The sequence below is a fragment of the Herpailurus yagouaroundi genome, unplaced genomic scaffold (genome assembly GCF_014898765.1).
Source record: "Herpailurus yagouaroundi ecotype Mexico unplaced genomic scaffold, PumYag 77, whole genome shotgun sequence".
NCBI lineage: Eukaryota > Metazoa > Chordata > Mammalia > Carnivora > Felidae > Herpailurus > Herpailurus yagouaroundi.
The window spans coordinates 43,571,895-43,591,701 of NW_024412388.1; the positions used below are offsets into that span (position 1 = coordinate 43,571,895).

At 47.6% G+C, this 19,807-nt stretch overlaps 1 protein-coding gene across 2 annotated transcripts in view; it reads right to left on the minus strand.

Moving 5' to 3' along the window:
* Positions 1-17,590, minus strand: part of GLIS1 (GLIS family zinc finger 1) — a 228,348-nt gene extending 210,758 nt beyond the window's left edge. Inside the window, exons 1-2 of one of the 2 annotated variants that reach the window (XM_040470314.1) lie at positions 17,532-17,590; positions 16,180-16,480 (exon numbers count right to left, since the gene is read on the minus strand). In XM_040470314.1, coding sequence (XP_040326248.1) covers positions 16,180-16,438 — 259 coding nt within the window. In that variant the 5' untranslated portion in view covers positions 16,439-16,480; positions 17,532-17,590. The remainder of the gene's footprint in view (positions 1-16,179; positions 16,481-17,531) is intronic. The other variant, XM_040470313.1, reaches the window with a different exon arrangement.
* Positions 17,591-19,807: the final 2,217 nt, after the last annotated feature.

The following is a 19,807-nucleotide window of genomic DNA, read 5'->3' on the forward strand; positions in this document are numbered from 1 at the left end:
TGGATCTTCTGAATTTTATTTATTTATTTTTTAATTTTTTTTAACATTTATTGATTTTTGAGAGTGAAAGAGATGAGCAGGGGAGGGGGAGAGAGAGAGAGAGAGGGAGACACAGAATCGAAAGCAGGCTCCAGGCTCCGAGCTGCCTGCACAGAGCCTGACGTGGGGCTCGAACTCAGGGAGTACGAGGTCATGACCTGAGCCGAAGTCAGCCGCTCAACCGACTGAGCCACCCAGGCGCCCCTGGATCTTCTGAATTTTAAACTATTTTAATGTATCACCTATTTAAAATGATTTGACAGATTTAATAAAATGCATGTATTTTTGAATGTTTACAAAGAATGTTAACAGCATGGAAGGGGCTTATTATGTTATAATGTTACGTTTAAAAATAAGTACACAAGACATTCAGAAGGATCTCAATGATACAAAAAATACATTAATATACAATCAGTACAAAAAAAGACAAATGAAATATACCAACATGTAAATGGTGGCCGTTGTGTGGGAGGGGTGAGATTTTAAGCAAATATTATTTCCATCTTTATATGTTTCTATAGTTTCCAATGTTTCTAAAGTATGCACTACTGATGTAAGTGAAAAAATAAGGAAAAAAATTAAAAATTAAGAATAAAAATAAGCCAAATTATCTTTAAAGGGTAATCCACCTCCCAAAGAAGGATGATAATGAACATCAAGCAATGGGTCGTAAGTCAGGAACCCACTGCTGTCTAAGAGGCTGTGCAGAGAGCCCTGAGGAAGCCCTGGGCTGATTCCACCAGCAGAGACACACTTGCATGAACCACCTGCCCTCTCCGGGCTGCTTCTCTGCAGAACCAGCAGAAACCAGCCACTCAGCCGCTGCTTCTCAAGAGAGCCTGCTCTGATATCTCTCCTATCAGTGCTGACGCGTAAGCTCTCTGAGATCAGGACAGACCCTAGGACTCACATCTCATCCCCAACAGGAGCAGGCCTAGTAACAAGCATGCTGGCCCTACCTCCAAGCTGGTATGTCCACCTGTCTGCCCTCTCGACTAGCTGCTCCCCAAGGCAGAGCCTGAGCCTGGGTTACATCTACTTATCCAGGGCTGGATACAGAGCCTAGCATACGATAGGGCTCCAGAAAGTGTTTGCTGAACAAATGAATAAATTAAAGAATGATACTCTAGAACTAGTGCTGCCCAACTGAACGTTCTGTGGTGATAGAAATGTTCTATCTTTGCTCTACCCGGTATGGGTAGCCACTAGCCACATCTGTCTCCTGAGCACTTGAAATGTGGCTAGTATGACTGAGGGATTGGATTTTTAATGTCACTGAATTGTAATTAATTGAAATTTTCATTTTAAGAGTATTCCACAAAAACACTTACATCATAGGGTAGTCTAAGATTACACAAGATAATCCTTTAAAAAAGAGGGGGGGGGGGGCTGTATCCAAAGGATACACGAGTGCTTATTCAAAGGGGCACATGTAACCTGATGTTTATAGCAGCACTATTGACAATAGCCAAAGTATGGAAAGAGCCCAAATGTCCATCCACAGATGAACAGATAAAGATGTGGTTTTTATATAGAATGGAATATTACTCAGCCATCAAAAAGAATGAAATCTTGCCATTTGCAATGACGTGGATGAAACTAGAATGTATTATGCTAAGCAAAATAAGTCAATCAGAGAAAGACAATAGCATATGATTTCACTCATATGTGGAATTTAAGATACAAAACAGATGAACATAAGGGAAGGGAAGCAAAAATAATATAAAAACAGGGAGGGAGACAAACCATAAGAGATTCTTAAATACAAACAACAAACTGAGGATTGCTGGAGGGGAGGTGGGTGGAGGGATGGGTTAAATGGGTGATGGGCATTAAGGAGGGCACTTTGTTGGGATGAGCACTGGGTGTTATATGTAAGTGATGAATCACTGGATTCTATTCCTGAAATAATTATTACACCATATGTTAACTAACTTGGATTTAAATTATATATATATATATATATAATATATATATATATATATATATATAGTATATATATATACTATATGTATATATACTGTATGTATGTAAATTGTAACATACACACACACACAAAAGGGGTACTTGGGTAGCTCAGTTAGTTAAGCGTTCAACTTCAGCTCAGGTCACGATCTCACAGTTTGTGGGTTGGAGCCCCGTGTTGGGCTCTGTGCTGACAGCTCAGAGCATGGAACCTGCTTCAGAGTCTGTGTCTCCCTCTCTCTGTCTCTCTGCCCCTCTCTTGCTTGTGCGCACTCTCTCTCTCTCCCTCTCTCTCTCTCTCTCCCTCCCTCAAAAATAAATAAAATATTCACAATACACATATCTGACAAAGGCCTTCTATCCAGAACATATGAAGAACATTTAAAACTCCCCTAATATCCCATGAAGGAGGAGAAGGGTAAAAAAAAAGGTAGAAAGAGAGAGAGACAAACCATAAGAGACTCTTAAATACTGAGAACAAAGTGAGGGTTGATGGAGGGTGGGGGGAGAGGGGAAAGTGGGTGATGGGCATTGAGGAGGGCACTTGTTGGAATGAGCACTGGGTGTTGTATGTAAGCCAATTTGACAATAAATTATATTTTAAAAAATCAATTCATAAAAGAAAAAACTCAGTAATAAAACAATTCAACAAAAAAATAGGTAAATGACTTGAACAGGCATGTCACAAAAGAGGTACGGTAGTGGCCAGTCAGCACATTTGAAAAATGCTCAACATCACTGGTCATTAGGGAGATGCAAGTTAAAATGGCAGTAAGATTCCACCACCCATCCACCAATCAGAATGGCTACCTTTAAAAAGAATTACAATACCAAGTGTTGGCAAAGATGTGGGAATGCAAAATGGCGGGGGGGGGGGGGAGAATTTTATTAAGGTAGTCGATTCAAAAGGATAATCCAGTGTCTGGCAGGACTCAATAAATGGGTACTTCGGCACACTGAAAATGAGGAGGGGAGGGAGGGGAGAAGGGCCCCTAATAGCCCCAGTGCCCCCATCTACGTGCCCAATATCACACAGTAGGAATTTACATGCCTCCAGGTCTCCCTAGTAAAGAGCTCTCCTATATGAGTAGCCAGAGTCACTGAGAGACTGAAAGGAGTGGGGAAGGAGGGGTGTGAGCTGGGACAGGAGGGACTGAAGATTTTGCAAAAGGAAAGTTCTTGGCCTGTACTGCCAGAGACAACGAGAAAGGGCATTCCCTCCAGGAGGAAAGCTTAAGCAAGCAAAACTGGCTACTGGTACAAGGAAAGGGCTGGCAAAGGGACTGACTATCCCCCTCCAACAGCATCCAGCCCCTTCCCACGGACCTCACTGATTCGCTCATTAGCCTTGCAAGGGGAGCTAGCTAGCAAATATTTCTATTTCATAAGCCTGTAAACCAAGGCTCAGAGAGACTGTCCGAGGTCATGAGGCTTAGACTGGCTGGAGCCCAGGAGTCTGCTTAGGACGGTAAACAGGTGATAAGGCGGTGAAGCTGCACAGAGGAGGACTGGGAGGGGTCTTGCACACACTCGCCCACTGTCCGCTGCCCTCGAGACTGCAAGCTCCGTGCAAGTGAAGGTTCCATCTGTTAGACCACCATGGCGTCCCAGGGCTCAACACAATACCTGAGACACAGCAGCCATTCAATACACATTGATGAACAAACGAACCAACAAGCAAACCCAGGTACAGCCCTACCCGTTTTCAGGACACTTTCATACACTGTATCCCATATGCTCATGACAATTGCCTGGGCAGGGATCACTGTCCCCACTTTACAAATAGAAAATCTGCCTGAGGAACTCCCCTCGGAAACCTGGACTGGAAAGGGGCAGATTAATTCTCTTGGGGTTCCGCGCTCACTCTGTTCTCTGCCACACTCCCTCTACAAGGCAGAGATGTGTTTATTACGGACCCAACTCCAAGGAGCGCATGGTCTCATCACAGAGGAAAACACAGACCCAAGCATCTATAACACCTGTTTAGAGAAAGAAAAATGACGAAGGGCAGTCAGGAGCCGAAGCAGGGAAATGGTAATTCCGGCCAGAAGAGGCAGCCTCTCAACCCTGATGAACAGATAAGACTGGACCCGAAGCAGCAAGGAGGTCCAGAAGACCTGAAGGGGGGACCCAGAGAGGTAGCAAGGTGTAAGAAAGGTTGGGTCCTGGAGTCAGACAGGCCTGCGGCCACCAGCTCCAAAATTTTGGGCAGGTCACTCTCTGGGCCTCAGTTTCCCCCTCACACGGAGTAAATGTAGAAAGCATTAAATGGCTTCACAGGCTATCTACTCACAACAGGGCTCAACAAATGGAAGCCACTACAGTAATGCACAGACCTGCACGCATGGGGAAGCAGGGAGCAGAACAGTAATGGCATCACAAGTTCGGGAAGCAGAATGGAAGTAATTCACCTGGGCGTTGTTCAGAAGGCGAATCCCAACCCAATCAACAGGGGGCGGGTGGCTCTGCCTCCTGACTGGGCCCACAGACACCCTCCCGCTCCAGCTGGACGCCAGAGCCACCACAGGCCGAGTGAGGGTTTGGGACTGACCCAGAGCCAGGACCTGTCAGACAGCTGTACTGAGGCAGCCCACACCCACTTCGGCAAGGACAACAGCTCCTCACCTACCGCCAGCTCGAAGCGAAGCCCAGATGCCAGCCGATCAGATCTGTGTCCCACAGGGCTCCGATGAGAACCTCAGTCCTTAGACTCCTAAGTCCTTACACTTCTAACTTCACCAAAAAAGTAAAACAAGAATCAGAGTAAGGGGATAGGCTACCATGCCACAGAGGAGCGTCAGATGAAGTCAGGACTGGGAACCTGTCCCAGCTCTGCACTCAGTAAGACAAACAGCAGGGGCGCCTCGGGTGGCTCAGCTGGTTGAGTGTCTTGATTTTGGCTCGAGTCGTGATCTTGAGGTTTGTAGGATTCAAGCCCCACGTGGGGCTTCACCCTGACAGTGCAGAGGCTGCTTGGGATTCTCTCTCTCTTCCTCACTCTCCAAATCTCCCTGCCCCTCCCTCACTCACATGTGCTCTCTCTCACTTGCGCTCTCTCAAAATAAACAAACTTGAAAAAAAAAAAAAATTGGGGCACCTGGGTGGCTCAAGTCGGTTGAGCGCTCGACTTCGGCTCAGGTCATAATCTCATGGTTCATGGGTTTGAGCCCCACATCGGGCTCTGTGCTGACAGCTCGGAGCCTGGAGCCTGCTTGGGATTCTGTGTCTCCCTCTCTCTGCTCCTCCCCCACTCGTGCTCTGTCTCTCTCTCAAAAATAAATAAAAATATTTTTAAAAAAATAATAGCAACAAGATCAACAGCATCAGCTCACCTTTGTTTCATGCCTACTATGTGCTAGCCCCTGAGCTAGGTGCTCTACAGACTTCTCATCTTCATCCCCACGTCAACCCGGTGAGACAGAAATTATCTCCATTGTACAAATGAGGAAAACTCAGGTTCACAGCTCGAGGAACTTGCCCAAGGTCCAGCAAGTGGTATACTAGGAATCTGAACCCAGTTCTGACTCCAAAAGCTACGTGGCCACATTTGCACAAGTAACAACATGGCCTCTTTGAACTTAGTCTTCCCCTCTGTTCAAAGGCAGATTGAACAAACGGTAATGATTTGGGCAGAGCTTTCCAGTTTACAGGGCTGAAACCACAACAATGCCTGGAGAGAAGCTGGTAGGCCAGTACAATGCCCCCGGGGGGCTCTGTCTAAGCCTGACCTCGAGTGGAGATTCAGCGTATGTACATCAATTTCCACCCCCCAGCAGGACTATGGAGAGCCATCGTCTGGTTCCTGGCCCTCAGTTCCAATACTTGGTCCGAGGTTCTTCTTCATCGTAGAGAAATCTGGGTGTTACAACCACCACCATCTGCTCTTTAAACCACATGATGGGACACATTTTACAATGTCTGATTTTTCCCAGGAGGGAGGGAAGGTGTGCAGCAGGAGGTGCCTTCAATTCTGGGCCAGTCACTCTGGCACAGCCATCAGGCCCCTAGCTCCTCCACCTGGTCCGTGGCCCGGCAACTCCATAGGCTTGCAACCTAGAAGAGTCTGTGATCACCGAAGCCAACTCTTCCCAGAAAAGAGAGGAAGGGGAGACCCACACAGGTCAGAGGCCATGCCCAAGGTCACCTAGCAAGCTAGGGGCAGACTTCATTATGAAGAGCCCCAAATAGGTGCTGGAAAGAGAATGTGACTGGGTGTGCATGTGAAAACTCCTTGTACATTTAATCAGACTCTCATATGCACCGAGAGCTTACCGTGGGCTCAACCTTGTGGGAAAAATAAGAACATACAACTTGGCTCCTCCTTTGTAGGCTACAAGCTCCTGGAGGGCAGAGACTGCGTTGGACTCCATTCCCAACCTTCCTAGACACCCACTCTGAGCCAGACCCTGAGCTGTGCAGGGATAAGGAGACTCTGCCCCTGTCCTCAAGAACACACAAGTAAATAGAAAATCACACAGACTAGTGCTATAGCAGAAGGAAGGAGAAGGGCTATGTATGCCAGAGCTCTAGCAAAACCCAGCCTAGGGAGAAGGGGAAGCCTTCTGGGAGAAGGTGGCTCTTGAGCTGGGTCTTAAAGAACAAGTAGGAGTCAGTCTGGTGAAAAGGAAGGGAAGGAAGGCCCTTCTAAGAGGTTCTGTTTCCCAAACGTTTACATTAGCAATAACAATAACAATAATAATCCCAACATTTATTGAGCATTCTACCATGGTCCAATCCCCATATTTAAGCACCCATACATGTATTAACTCGTTTCATCCTCATAACAGCCTTTTGAGATCATTGATATTATTATCCCCATTTTGTAGATAAGGACACCAAGGCCCAGAAAGCTCCACAGCATGCCCCACATTCCCTACATTAGTACCCAGTGCTAGGATTCGAACCTGGTGGCCTAGTTCCATGCGCACAACCTCAATCAGAATCACCCTATCTTTCTCGGATATGCACTTTGTACCAGACTTGGAACCGGACACGAAGGTGCAAAGATGAATAAAAAGACGCTCACAGTGTATAAGGACAGAAGGACAAGTAAAGAGAAAATCCTGGGTCTGAAGCTACATAAGGAAAAGTTCGACACCGCTAGAGAACAAGCAAAGCAGGCATCAGCAAGAGATGAGGTGGACTGGTGGGGAAGGCCTTGAACATCACATCAAAGGGCCTGGATGTTTCCCATTGGCCAAACAGCTGCCAATCTATAAGCCAAGTTGTAATATCAGAGGCCACCTGTAAAGCATGTACCAAAGACTGGAGAATATGGAGACCTCTACAGATAGGTAAGTGAATGATAAAATACAAATCTGTTTAAAAGAGCTCTTAAAACTAATAACCTCTTTAGGCATCTTATCCATCAACAGACACTAAATATATAACTGCTGTCATGTGAACCGGGGAAAGATTTTTTTTGTCCTTGTATTTAGAAAACTTGGATACCCCTGTTGTCAGGGATGGGAAGTAACAGAAAGTTTCTAAGCAAGGAGTTCTTAGATGGCAAGGTCTGGGGTTTCTGCTCCCCACCCACCCCTGCACTCCCACTTCTCCGAGCCCCTCAGTCTGCTGGAAGTCAACCATCTAAAGGCCCGAAGGAGAGGCGACCCGGCCGAGAAGCTCCAATACAGAGATAGTCTCACAAAGAGCGCTACGTAAGTACAAATGACTGTTTGATCAATCATTTGGCCTCGGCGTGGGATTTGGTTAGAATTAAAGCCATCTGGCTGGTTGGGGGGGGGGGGGGGGTTGATGGGGGAGGAGACAAGCAGGCGGGAAAATGACCCACCCCCTCCCCCAGAAAGCATTGTTAAAATATAAGGGGAAAAACAGTAAAGTCCCTGCTGTTATTTCAGCCTAAGCCACTTAATCCTTCAGCACATAAAGCAACTTATTTTATGACCTTTTCCCTTTAAAAAGTAAATCAGAAGACGCTGCCTTGAATTCAGATATCTCTGAAACACACAACTCATCCCTCCCAGTGAAATATCCTGTTTCATAAACCTTCTTCGAGATACTTGAAACTGCAGATCACTAAATGCCTAGCTTTAGGCATCTGACATTCCAGAGAATTAATATTTAAACTTATTATAGGAAAAAAGAATTGCGTTTGGTTGAAGCATGAAATATTTAATAGCGTCTCCAAATTAGAAACCCTATATTGTTTCGTGCTGGAAATGCCAATGTTATTACCTGGGCTTTGCACTCAAATAAGATAAAATGCACAGGCGGTCTTGAGATTAAACACATAATTACAGCCGTTTTCTCCAGAGAGAAGGGGAGCGAGGCAGGTTTGGGAGTGGAAGCGATTGAGTTTCATTTTTACGATACACTTAAAATTATACTATCATCCTCTGCCTGGAGGGTTGGGTTTGAGAGCGTTGAAGCTACTTAATCACAGAAAACTGTGTCAAGATCGGTGAATCCACGGAGGCCTATTCACGGTCTCGCAAAGCTGTCTCTGTCTTGGAATGGGCCCGCTGCTGGACAAGACGGGGTAACTTTCCCTACTCGCTAGGACAAAAGTATTAAGTGGTTTGGGATAAAAATTAAGCTTCAATTGACACAGTGGATCCTGGCAGCCTCTGCCGGCACATGTAATTTATTTACAGGGTTGGAAAGTCGGCAAAATACATCATCAGCTCTTATACAAACTTCTACTAGGTATTAAATACCCAAGCCTCAGAGAAGTAATTCATATAGTCCAGCAACGTTCCAAAACAAACCCACTCTCCAGCCCTCCGGAGAGCTTAAAACAGCAAATGGGATCTGTATTTTTAAAGTCAGGTTTAGAATTCTCCCTGGTTTCTTGCGAAAGCTCTATTTTCCATCAAACCTGTTATTTAAAAACAAAAGCAACAACATCTAAAAGAGTAATGTAGTGGTTAAAAAGACACAAGTAGGAAGGGGCTGGGCCACATCCCAACCAGCACCATCCTGGTACTGCTTCCTCCTCTCCCTTTCAGACTCAGGGTCAACATCCAAAGGCAAAGAAGCCTGGGGCAACAAGGTTTCCTGCAAATCCATCCTCAGGATAAGTAGGATTCTTTGAGAATGTCCACCTTCTCGTGAACGCAGGCACCCTCGTGCAAGGCCACAGACACAAACCAGCAGCGGGAACTTTTCCTTCCGTGAGGGTCATTTGGTGTGTTCATCATCTGAATCAAAAGACCCGCTTCCCACAAGCAAACTCTCAAGTTGACCCTGATCCCGGGTTGTTCTCCCCACCAAGCCCTTCTCTGTCCCATCACTGAATAAGAAATAGCTTAATAGATCTTAAGCCATCGTGCCCAGTGAAGCATGCATTCTACACCCTAGGCATGGAGGGGCTTATGAGGAATTCTCTTCAAACATCAACAGATGCCTTCAGAAGCAGGGGAAGGAAGACCACAACCAGGGTCTGGGCAAGAAAATCTCCCCAAACTGTGTGAAAGGCTCAAAAAGGGACTAGAACCCGCCATAATGCGTGTGCCACTGCTTCTGAGAAGGAGCTGCTTCTAGAGGATCCCTCCGCAGCCTCAGAGAGGCCTGGCCTGAGGACCCCGTGTCACAGCTGGGAACCACTGTCTTTCCCCCATTTCTGCAGCAGGGAGGTGGATGGATGCAGGGAGTCTCCCCATAAAGTCACACCTCTGCTTGTTAGCCAGGACTCGGAAAGGGCCGCTCCCGGGAATGGCTGTCTGGCCCAGCCCGCAGCCTTCCGCTACGTTCCCCCGGGAATGGGGGCACATTCTGCAGCCACAGCAACTCCGTGCCACTGCCTGGGTTTTAAAGCCTGTCCTTGAGAGTGCTGTGCTTTAGGGGGAAAGCATTGGCTTTGCTGTAAGACAGAGCTGAGTTCAAATCCCAGGCTTTACTAACTTACTACCTGTACAGCAAGTCTATGTGAACTAAATAGTGAGCTTATTATTGGGGCAAATGACTTAACCTTTCCAACCCTCAGCTGCCCCATCTGTAAAACCAAAATAATGCCTCCTTTCCTCACAGGGTTATTGGGCATCGTTAACTGCAATCACAACTATAATGTACCCAGCCTGTCACAGAGTAGGTGCTCAGTAAAGATTAGTTGATTCTCCTCTTCTGTTTTCTTCTGTGGTCAGCTTCAGGAATCAAGTGTTCATAGGAGAAATCAAGTCTAAACCTGACCTGAGACAAAGGTGCCTTCTTCCCATACCCTAGATCCTTCCCAAACTTCCCAGTCCAGTTCATGGGGAATCCCGGGGCATCAGAGCAGGAAGGGACTATGTATAGATCATCCAGTCCCCACTGCTTCCCATTTTACAGATGGGGAAACAGACTCAACGCCAAGAGCATGGCCTGCATGCATTGAGGCTGTACAATGGTGCATGTGTTTGCTCCAGACAGGCCCAACCATAACCACCAAATAAATTCAGGCCATACAGGAAATGCATTATTCAGTTAGCGGACTGAAGGTCTCCTCTCAGTGCATCTGACTCAAATGCTGACTTTAAAAACACAGCTCATAATGCTAACACAATCCGCCTCAATCCGCCGGAAACCCTCTGAAGGAATAACCCTTTGGAGTTTAGGGGAAGACGGGGAAAAGAAGAAAACAGATGCTTTCAGTGACTTTAAACTAGAAGATCACTGGGTTAGGGATGTATTCTCCCCACCCCCACCCACCCCAGGTCTCTGTTTCCTTTCAGTTTCTTATAAATAAGGCCTAGAGAGACCAAATCAGCTACAACCACCCTCCCCCTTTTCTGCTTTCCTTACTAACTCAGCTATCAGCCCGGACTTTGCTTCGAATGCTGAAAGCACTTTTTTTTTTTTCATTGTAAACTATTAATTCGGGCAGCCACTGTTGATAAACAAGAAGTCCGTTTTTAAACTGCTAGAATCATTAGCACAGTGAAGGCGCTCGGCACAAATATTTCAGGAGTTTGCTCTTTTTTTCCTGGCCCTGGTATTACAGCTGTGCTTTCTGCATAATGCACTTGAATTTTTCAAAGCCCACTGCAAAATTTGTTTCATTTCTTCTCCCCCTTGAACTGAATGTCTTTGTTTCTTTAGGCACAAAAATAAACTACCCCCTACCAAAAGAAACAACACAAGTCTCTAGATCCAAACTAATTGCAACTAAAATCTGCATTAGGAAAGTAAATTACCAAACCACATAATTTAATTTTCAATACAATCGTGGATATATAAGGTGAGATTGTTGAAATACTACCACATCGGCTTCAAAAAAAAAAAGGGAATTTTTTCCCAAGAAAACTGAGACAAGGAAGGGAAATGACCCTCTCTAGGCAAAAGCCACAGTTAGCCATAGTCTGGTCAACTTACAAATAAAGTTGGTATTTGTTTGTTTGTTGTTGTTGTTGTTGTTGTTGTTGTTTCCTAATCCTATCCAAAAAAGGACTGAAAACTTTTTCTCCCCTTTTCTAGGATGCTGGCCAAACTCCACAAAATAAAACCGAAGAAAATGATGATAATTATGCAACATTCAGAACAAAGAACATAAGAATATATTTTTTTAAATGATTCATTGTGCACTTATGCCTGTAATGAGATTTTAACGCACTGTAAAAATAAGTGTGCTGGCTCATTTAGCTTCTCACGCAAATGTAACGCAGGGAGATGAATAACTCAAAGACGGGGTAGGTTTTTTTGTTGTTGCTTTTTTTTTTTTTTTTCTCAGAAGGAGGAGAAGTGTGAAGGAAAACCACAGCATATAAAGAAACTTATGTTTTCAAATCACAGATGGAGCAAGACAGCCTATCGATAGGATTCCACAGCTAGAAGAGTCCTGAGACCTCGGCCCAGCCAAGTATGGCAGGTAAACTGCTCAGAGGCAGCTAGGCCTAAATTAAGTTACGATCTCATGTGATGGTCTCCTCTCCATTTGTACGCCAAGTCCTAGCAGCTTCTGGAGAGCTTGGGAGGCAGGAAGGGAAGAGAAATTCTAGCCGCACAAGATTCTTAGGGAATCTTTGGGAATTATATTTCCGCTACACGTCTATAAAAGATTTGTCGGATACATAACTCTCATGCCTGTAGACGCAACATGTTCCTATCGTATTTGTGTACCCACACACATACACGGTTCTCTCTTTGTCTCACTGAGCCTGACATTTGGCCAGCAGGTTTCCCTCCCCTCCTTATTTGAAACCTCAAGCACCGAAAAAATTTGGATCTGATTATTTCCGGATCGCAGGACCAGCACTTTAAAATGGATGAAATGCAAGCAAATTGCCCACCAGAGCCGGAGGGGGTAAATGCTTTCAAAATAACTCATACCTTTCTATTATGGATGCGCTAGCCCCTGCAAGGCCTCCCCAGGACATCTCTGTGGCTTCTGATTCAGATGAAGAAATTCTACCAGGTAAGGCCACTAAAACCATCATGTTTACTCTCCACTGTCACCAGCCCCTAATGCCCATGAGGACAAACTAGAATGGCATTTCCTTTTCCTTCTTCAAGAAAAAAAAAGAAAAAAGAAAAAAAAATATATATATATATACACACACATACATACACACACATACTAGCTATTATTTTAAGTTACAAGATTGACTCCTTTTTGGCATTTACAGCCATGTTATGATGGCTGTTTACTAATGGCAGTGTCCACATTTGTCATGATCATCAGCCTTCTTTTTAGTGCTAGGACGTGTCCAGTCTCAGTACGTGGTGAAAGGGCCCAGAGAGTCGTTGTGAATTAAATAGTGAGCTCATTATCTGGTTCGGTCTGGGAACAGCAACTCTGGAAAAACAGTAAACTAGCAAGTTTTCTAACTATGGCACAGATACTACTTCCAAAAATTCAAGACAGAAGAAATACCAAAAGCAAAAATATTTTAAGTTCCCCGGGCACATTCAGAAGCCATCTAGTACGCCAGCCCTCAGCCGCCGCCACACACATGTAGAAGGTACAACCCGTGTCACCGGGATCTGCTACTTGGAAGCGGAAGGCTAAGAAACTGCCACTTTCTGTCCGTAGCTTTGAGCACATCCTTGAAACTCAACGTCTTCATCTATAAAATGGGAACCATAGTAATAAGAGCCAGTATCTGCCCAGCACTTAAAAACTGCAAAGTGCTCTCCATCTGTTCCGTCCGAACAGCCCACGAGGTAGGCAGAGCACAGCTGGCGTGAGGGCAGATGAGAGAATGTGTGGGAACGTACGTTGAAAACCGTAAAACGCTGTGCACGGGGAACAAGCGTCATCGGGCCATCGCCACAAAGCTGTCTGCCTCCATAAAGCCCAGATGTTTACCTTCTTTCCTTGTCAGGACTTCCAAAAGCAGAGCGTTGGGTGTTTAATAAGAAGAAAGAAAAATGCAGCATCTGGTAATTTGGCCTTTCCAGCTGCTTGGAATCTGGATAAACGGGACTCTGCCATAAACAGATCGTGATTCTTATTGTAAATGATGACAATGTTAGTCCATGACGTCGCATCATCCCAGTGCCTCCTGACTCCAGATCTGGAAACACAGAGGACCCTAGCATTTGCGGATAAGCTGTTGGACTAAAGGGCTCGCTCCTTTTCTCGGCTTAGGGTCTGTCTGAAGCAGAAGGCAGATCATCTGAAACCTGACCCCAGACCAAGCAATACTGTCTTCTCTCCGGTCACTGGGCAGCCATGGCCACAAAAGACCTGAAGCTTCGCTCCTCTCAGCTTCCTCTGGCTAGCGTACCAGTGAGTACGCTTCACATCCAACATTTTAAAAATCAAACCTTTCTCCCTCTTTTCCCTGCACCCTTTATCTCAAGGATCACTTACCCCAGCATGGTGCCTGGCATGAATTAGTAAAAGTGACCCCTTCTAGCTTTTTAGTTTATAAAGCATTCTTACAACCATTGTTTGATTTACCCTGAGAGGAAGACATTATTATCTCTCATGCAAATGAAAAACCAGAGGTTGAGAACATTAAACACGTTACAAGAGTAATCCCCCCAGTAACCAGGCACTGAGGCTTTCTAAGTCAGTGTCACAGGAAATTTACAAATGGGGGAACTAAAGCACTCAGAGAGGGAAATAACTTCCCCCAAACTCCCACAAATCATAGATGGCAGGGCATAGTCAATAAATATTTTTCAATTGGTATTATGTCTGTTTCCAATAAACCTAAGATTTGAAGCTAGACACCAAACATTCAAAGGGTTACGTGGTCTGGGGAATATTTGGGTGAGAGTAGGGGTAAGAGGTGCCGGTTCCTTACGCATTTATAGGAGGACTGCTGACACTCTGCTGGAAGTTGGTTTTGTCTCAGGCCACTGAAGGGCTTGACTTGAAGAAGAACTTGCATAGAAAGACAGAAACCAGGATGGAAACCTCTTCAAGCCCAGGTCAGCAAGCAAAGGCTGACCAGAGAACTCCCACCCAGACCTGCTGGGTGCCCTTTTACATGGGAGACACTTTCTCCACTCTCGGGCCTCAGTTTCCTCATCTTTCAAATGGGTGTGATAAATCCTACCCCACCAGCCTTGCTGAAGGCTGTGAAGAAAACAGTTCAGAAGGCTCTTACAAACACTCAACCAGAACAACCACCTTAGGGTACAAAGAAAAAAGTTGTTCCTCCCATCCCTTTATCCTCCTCTGTCCTTTCCAAATATAATCCTGACTTAAACATCTCCTACATAAGACATTGGTGGGGGCAGGGGAGTATGGATAAAAATAATTGGGGGTTGGGAGAATGGAAGTAGGAAGATCGTAGGCAAAGCATCCAGATGAAAGGTCTCTAACCAAGGCTCGGGACAAAGACTATGTTTAGGAGAGCCATTCACCAGGTCTGCCGAGAACTCGATCTTCAGTTGACAGCTATGATTTTTTAAAACTTAAAATGTTGCAGGAGGGTATCTGTTGAAGAGAGGATTATGCGTGGAGCCGGGCAAGGCAGGGAGTTCAGGGCAGCAAATATTACTCATGTCTTGCACACCACTCCTCTCTCCCTAGCAAAAGAGAACTGTATATGTGTATCCCTGTAATAATACTCTAAAGCCATTTTTTTTTTTTCTGTATCTACCCTTTCAAACAGGACCCCTATCTGCTGGAGAAGAGACTGACATTGAAAATGAGACAAGAAATAGCACTCTTCTAACAAACTCTGATGTTTTTGTTAAAAAGAAAAACAGTTTGTGTTCATTTTGTTTTACCAGTCCCTGAATTAGGAAGTTGGATATTTTCTACCCTGAAGAAGCTCTCATCTCTAAAAGCAAGACACCCTACCTAAGTTGCTGGGGTTGATGCTAAAGAAGTGATGTCTATAGAGCCAAATAAACTTTTTGTCTTCCTTGAGAATCACCTGGATAGAGCCAAGAGGTTCCAAATGCTGAAATAATGAAATCCCAAGCCTTGGTTTCTCTCAGGGAGGAAAAAAAAAAAGGGCCGGGGGAGAGGAGCACACAGCGTCTTAACAATTTCCTCAATTTCTGGTTAATTATCTGTCAGCATGAAACTTATAAATAATGGCTCAATAATAATTAACTGTGATGAGAAGAACAGATTCATGAGAATCCCCAGATCATCGCTGACTTTGAGCCCATAAACCTTCCTTGGGCCTGCACCTTATACCCACCAGCTTCACTGGGTGGAGGAAAGGTATTGCAAAGGAACTTCTGACCAAAGATTATGCTTCTGAAGCTTCAAATTGAGAAAAGCCATTTTCTAAGTCAGAACTTGACTCAGGACAGATCATAGATTCATAAAATTTTCTAACAGGAATCCAGAAATCATCTGATGTAATTAATACCTTACTTGAAAGATGGGGAAACTGAGGTTCCAAGAGGGGAGAGGTCTTGCTGAAAGCTTCTGGTTTTTGTTACTTAGGGAGATTGGAATAACTCAAAATATGCCTGCAACTGGTTCAGAGATCCTCGAGTTGCTATTCATCCTAATTTATAAGATTCTGATAAGTTTCACACAACTTTTATCAGAAATACACAGAAGTAAAATTATGTAATCTGAACTCTCTATACACACACTTCTCCAAAATAGGCTTACTGATTCTAAATGAGATGCTTCCTAAACAGGCATCATTTTATAATGACAACCGAGTCCCAAACAACTAGAAAGAAACTGAGGAGCACTGTTGAAAGTTCCACCAAGTTCTCTGGAGAATTCCCACCAAGGTGTGCGGTATCCAGGCCAGGCAGCCCGAATTTCTCCACACCTCCGGCCAGACACGTTGGCGAGGGCAGACTTACCCTTCCCGGCGGTGGCCTTGGACGGACCGTAGTCTCTGGGGCTCCGTGGTCGGAGGAGGTCGTGGGCGCACGGAGGCGGCACGGGCGGCCGGGGCAACAGGTCACGCGGGCCCCTATCCACGCAGCCGCCGCCGCTCACGGTGACCCTAAAGGCCATGTGCGTGCCGCCGAGGCCAGTGGGCCCGCGGCCTGAACCCGGGGCGCCGAGGGCCTCCTTTGGCCTCTTGTCTGAGTGCGCATCTGCCACCTCGCAGTGCATGGCGCCAGGGCAGGGCGCGCCGCTGGGGGTCGCGCCGGGCTCCTGGGGAGGGGAGAAAGCATCAGCGCATTAGTAGGAACGGACGGAACAGCCCCTACGGTGTCCCGGGGGAGGTTTGGGCAGGTCACCACTCCTCGGTTTATTTCTTGTCTCTAAAATGAGTTAGCTCCACCACACTTACCTTAACCTGACGCACCCACCTGATCCCGCAAAAGCCCCTTCCAGGCACAAGAGTGGCTCATACTTCCTTCTCTGGTGCGTCCAGGGCCCCCGCCACCCGCTGCCACAGCGCTTTCCGAGGGGCCTGTGTATCCTCCAGCTCAAATCCACCTCCACCAGTACCAGCCCGTTTTAAAAGGGAAACTGAGGCCTGGAGAAGGGAGGGTGGCTGTGCGGTGACACCCAGTGAGGCAGGAGCGGGAGGCAACTAGTATTCCCTGGGCAGGGCTCCGGCGAAGCCACGGAGGCTACTCCAGGTGGGTCAGAGGCTGCGCGCCTCCTGAGCGTTCCGGGGACCCGGCTGCACGTAGGGACCACAGACTGTGCACCCACCAGCCTGGGGCGCAAACCCTCTGAGACTTACCAAGACTCCCCCTCCCCCCTAAGCCAGGAGAATGCGAGTCCGACGATGGGCGCTCACTCCCGCGACACAAACCCATCACGAGCACACAGAGACACGCACACTCCCACGCGCAGCAGAGAAAATGAACCCATCGCACGCACAAACCCGCACAAAGTCTGTAACGCCCATGGACGCTGGCTCCAACGCATACCATACACCCTCGCAAATGCACGCCGGGGACACAGTGTGCCACACGTCCTGCTCTCACTCACCCGCTCACTCAGCAACACTAGCAGCGTCACTGGCTCACACTCCACAAACACGCGGGCTGCGTCCTCCTCCACAGAGTCTCAGCCCCTCCATCATCCCTCCTGGAGCAAGGGCCCGGGGCCCCCAAACTCTCCTTTCCTCTCTGCACTCCCCGCGCCATTCCAAAGCTCCCGGGATTCGAGCGTCGTTGGGACCCCAGCCTCGGACCTCAGGCCCTGGCGCTCGCCCCCTCCCCGGGTCACGGGCCGCGCCCCCTCTCACCTCGCCGCTGCGGCTGCAGCTCGCGGCGCGCACCGCTCCGCGCGCCTCCACTGGCGCCGCAGCCCCCGCAGCCGCCGCTGCCGCCGCGTCCTGCGGGGCGGCATCCCGGGAGGGGGCGGGGCCCCGACCTGCCAGACAGCCGCTCCAGCCACTGGCTAGCTGCGGCTGCCTCGCGGAGACCAATCGCGGCGCGAGGGCGGGGCCTCCTTGCCTGGGGGGCCTGGGCAGGGCCCGGCGCGGGGCTGGGCGGAGGGTTTGACAGGCGGCGGCTGCCGGAGCCCTGCGCTGCCCGCTGCCCTCCGGCCGCCTCGCCGGGCAGGGCGGCGCCGCAGGCGGGAGAGGCTGGGCTCTGTCGTCCGAGCTGGACTGGCCGGGCGGCGGAGTGCACTGGGCGTCAGGAGAGCCAGGCTGTGTCCCCGCCTGTCCCAGCGACTGAGGCAGGACCCTTCCCTCCTCCGAGGTCAGTTTTCTCCTCACCAAATGGGACCGGCGAAACCTACACGCGGAGGTAACAGATGTGAAAAGTGCTTTAAAAGTTTTCTTGCAGGATCCAAGCGGCTCGCTTGCACGCATTTCATAAGCCAGTCAGCGGCAACGTTGGGACGCAAACTCAGGGATCTCAGACCACTTTTCTTACGTTTTCGTTTCTGTGGTGTTTTTCACCCTAGAGTCCAGGCTAGAGGGTCTCAAACTCCAAAGTTAAAAGACAAACAAAAACAGGGGCGCCTGGCTGGCACGGTCAGTACAGCATGTGACTCTTGATCTCAGGATGGCGAGTTCCAGCCCCACTTTGGGCGTAGAGCTTACTTAAAAAAATTAGAAAGGTAAAGATGTTTGTTTAAAAAAAAAAAAAAAAGACAAACAGAAACAGATGCCCAGGTCAATATTTTCTTTTTCAAAACACAATGTTTATTTATTTGTTTTGAGAGAGAGAGAGCAGGAACAGGGAGAATCCCAAGCAGGCTCTGTGCAGTCAGCACAGACCTGGAGGCAGGACTCAGTCCCACTCACCTCCAGATCATGACTTAAGCCAAAATCAAGAGCGGGTGGCTCAACCGACTAAGCCACTCAGGTGCCCCGATATTTTCTAATTAAATCTGTAAATCTGTCTGGGGACAGAGCCCCAGCGCCCAGATTTTTAGCAAGCTCCCAGATCTTCACAGACTTGTAAAGGCTTAGATGCATTCCTCTAAGTCCCTTCCGGGCCTGGAACCCGGTTCGCCTGCATTCCGGGCTCCTCACAGACAGTAGTGTCTCAGGGATCCCTGTCCAATGTATAGAAAGAACACCGCACAAACAGGACTTCAGGGTGACCGGTAGCAGTGGCTCAGTCCCCTTCTCTGAATTTCAGTTTCCTCCTGTACAAAACCGGGCTGTTCAGCTGGAATGGACTATTTGCCAGGGCTACTGGGAAGGGCCCAGTGGGGCCCCTGAGGTGGTCTCTGCATTTCATCTCAGTCCACCCCCTCTGCACTGTTTGCTAGGGACCTGGGCAGGCTCCAAGGGACCTGTCTGGCTTCACACTCTCTGAAGGGAGCGGTCTGACCTCTTTGGCCCTGCTCTCAAGTTGAAAAATGTATATGGAACCCCTCCCTATGACACAAGTCAGGTCTCACAATAGAGGATTCTGCACAGAGTAAGAGACCTCAAGCAGCATCCCTGGAATCTTGGGAAACCAGGATTTTAGAATCCTAGAATTCCAAAATCTGATTTCCTGTAATGGACTAAATATAGCATCTTACAATTAGAGAGCAATAGCGCTAAGAAGGACCTTGGAGATTTAGTTAGACCCACCCCCACATTCAAAGGAGAGAGGATGTGACTGGGTGTGGCACCAGCATCCAGCCTTCCTCACTTCGATGCCAGCCAGTTGCCTCTATTAGGTATAGGATGTCAACCAACCTGTCTGTGACACATAGGTCAAGGGCCAAGGGTTGTATAGGGCATCTCAAGGTGTTGCCTCTGTCCAGGGATTTGGAGTCAGGGATTGTTGCTACTTTTTTGGTAGGAGGGGAAGGGGTAGAAAGGAGCAAGAGTAGCTCAGTAAGCCCTCCCGACACACCACTAGGTGCTACTCCACACACCCTCCTTCGGAAGTGCCGCCAATAGGCCACGTGGCTTTCGCAAATCACAATCTCACTCTGGACCTCAAAATCAAGACAGGTGGAAGAAGATGGCTGGCCTTTCCAGTTCTGCCCTTCAGCCGAGCCCTCTGCCTTCCCTCCTCACCACACACACACACACACACACACACACACACACACACACACACACAC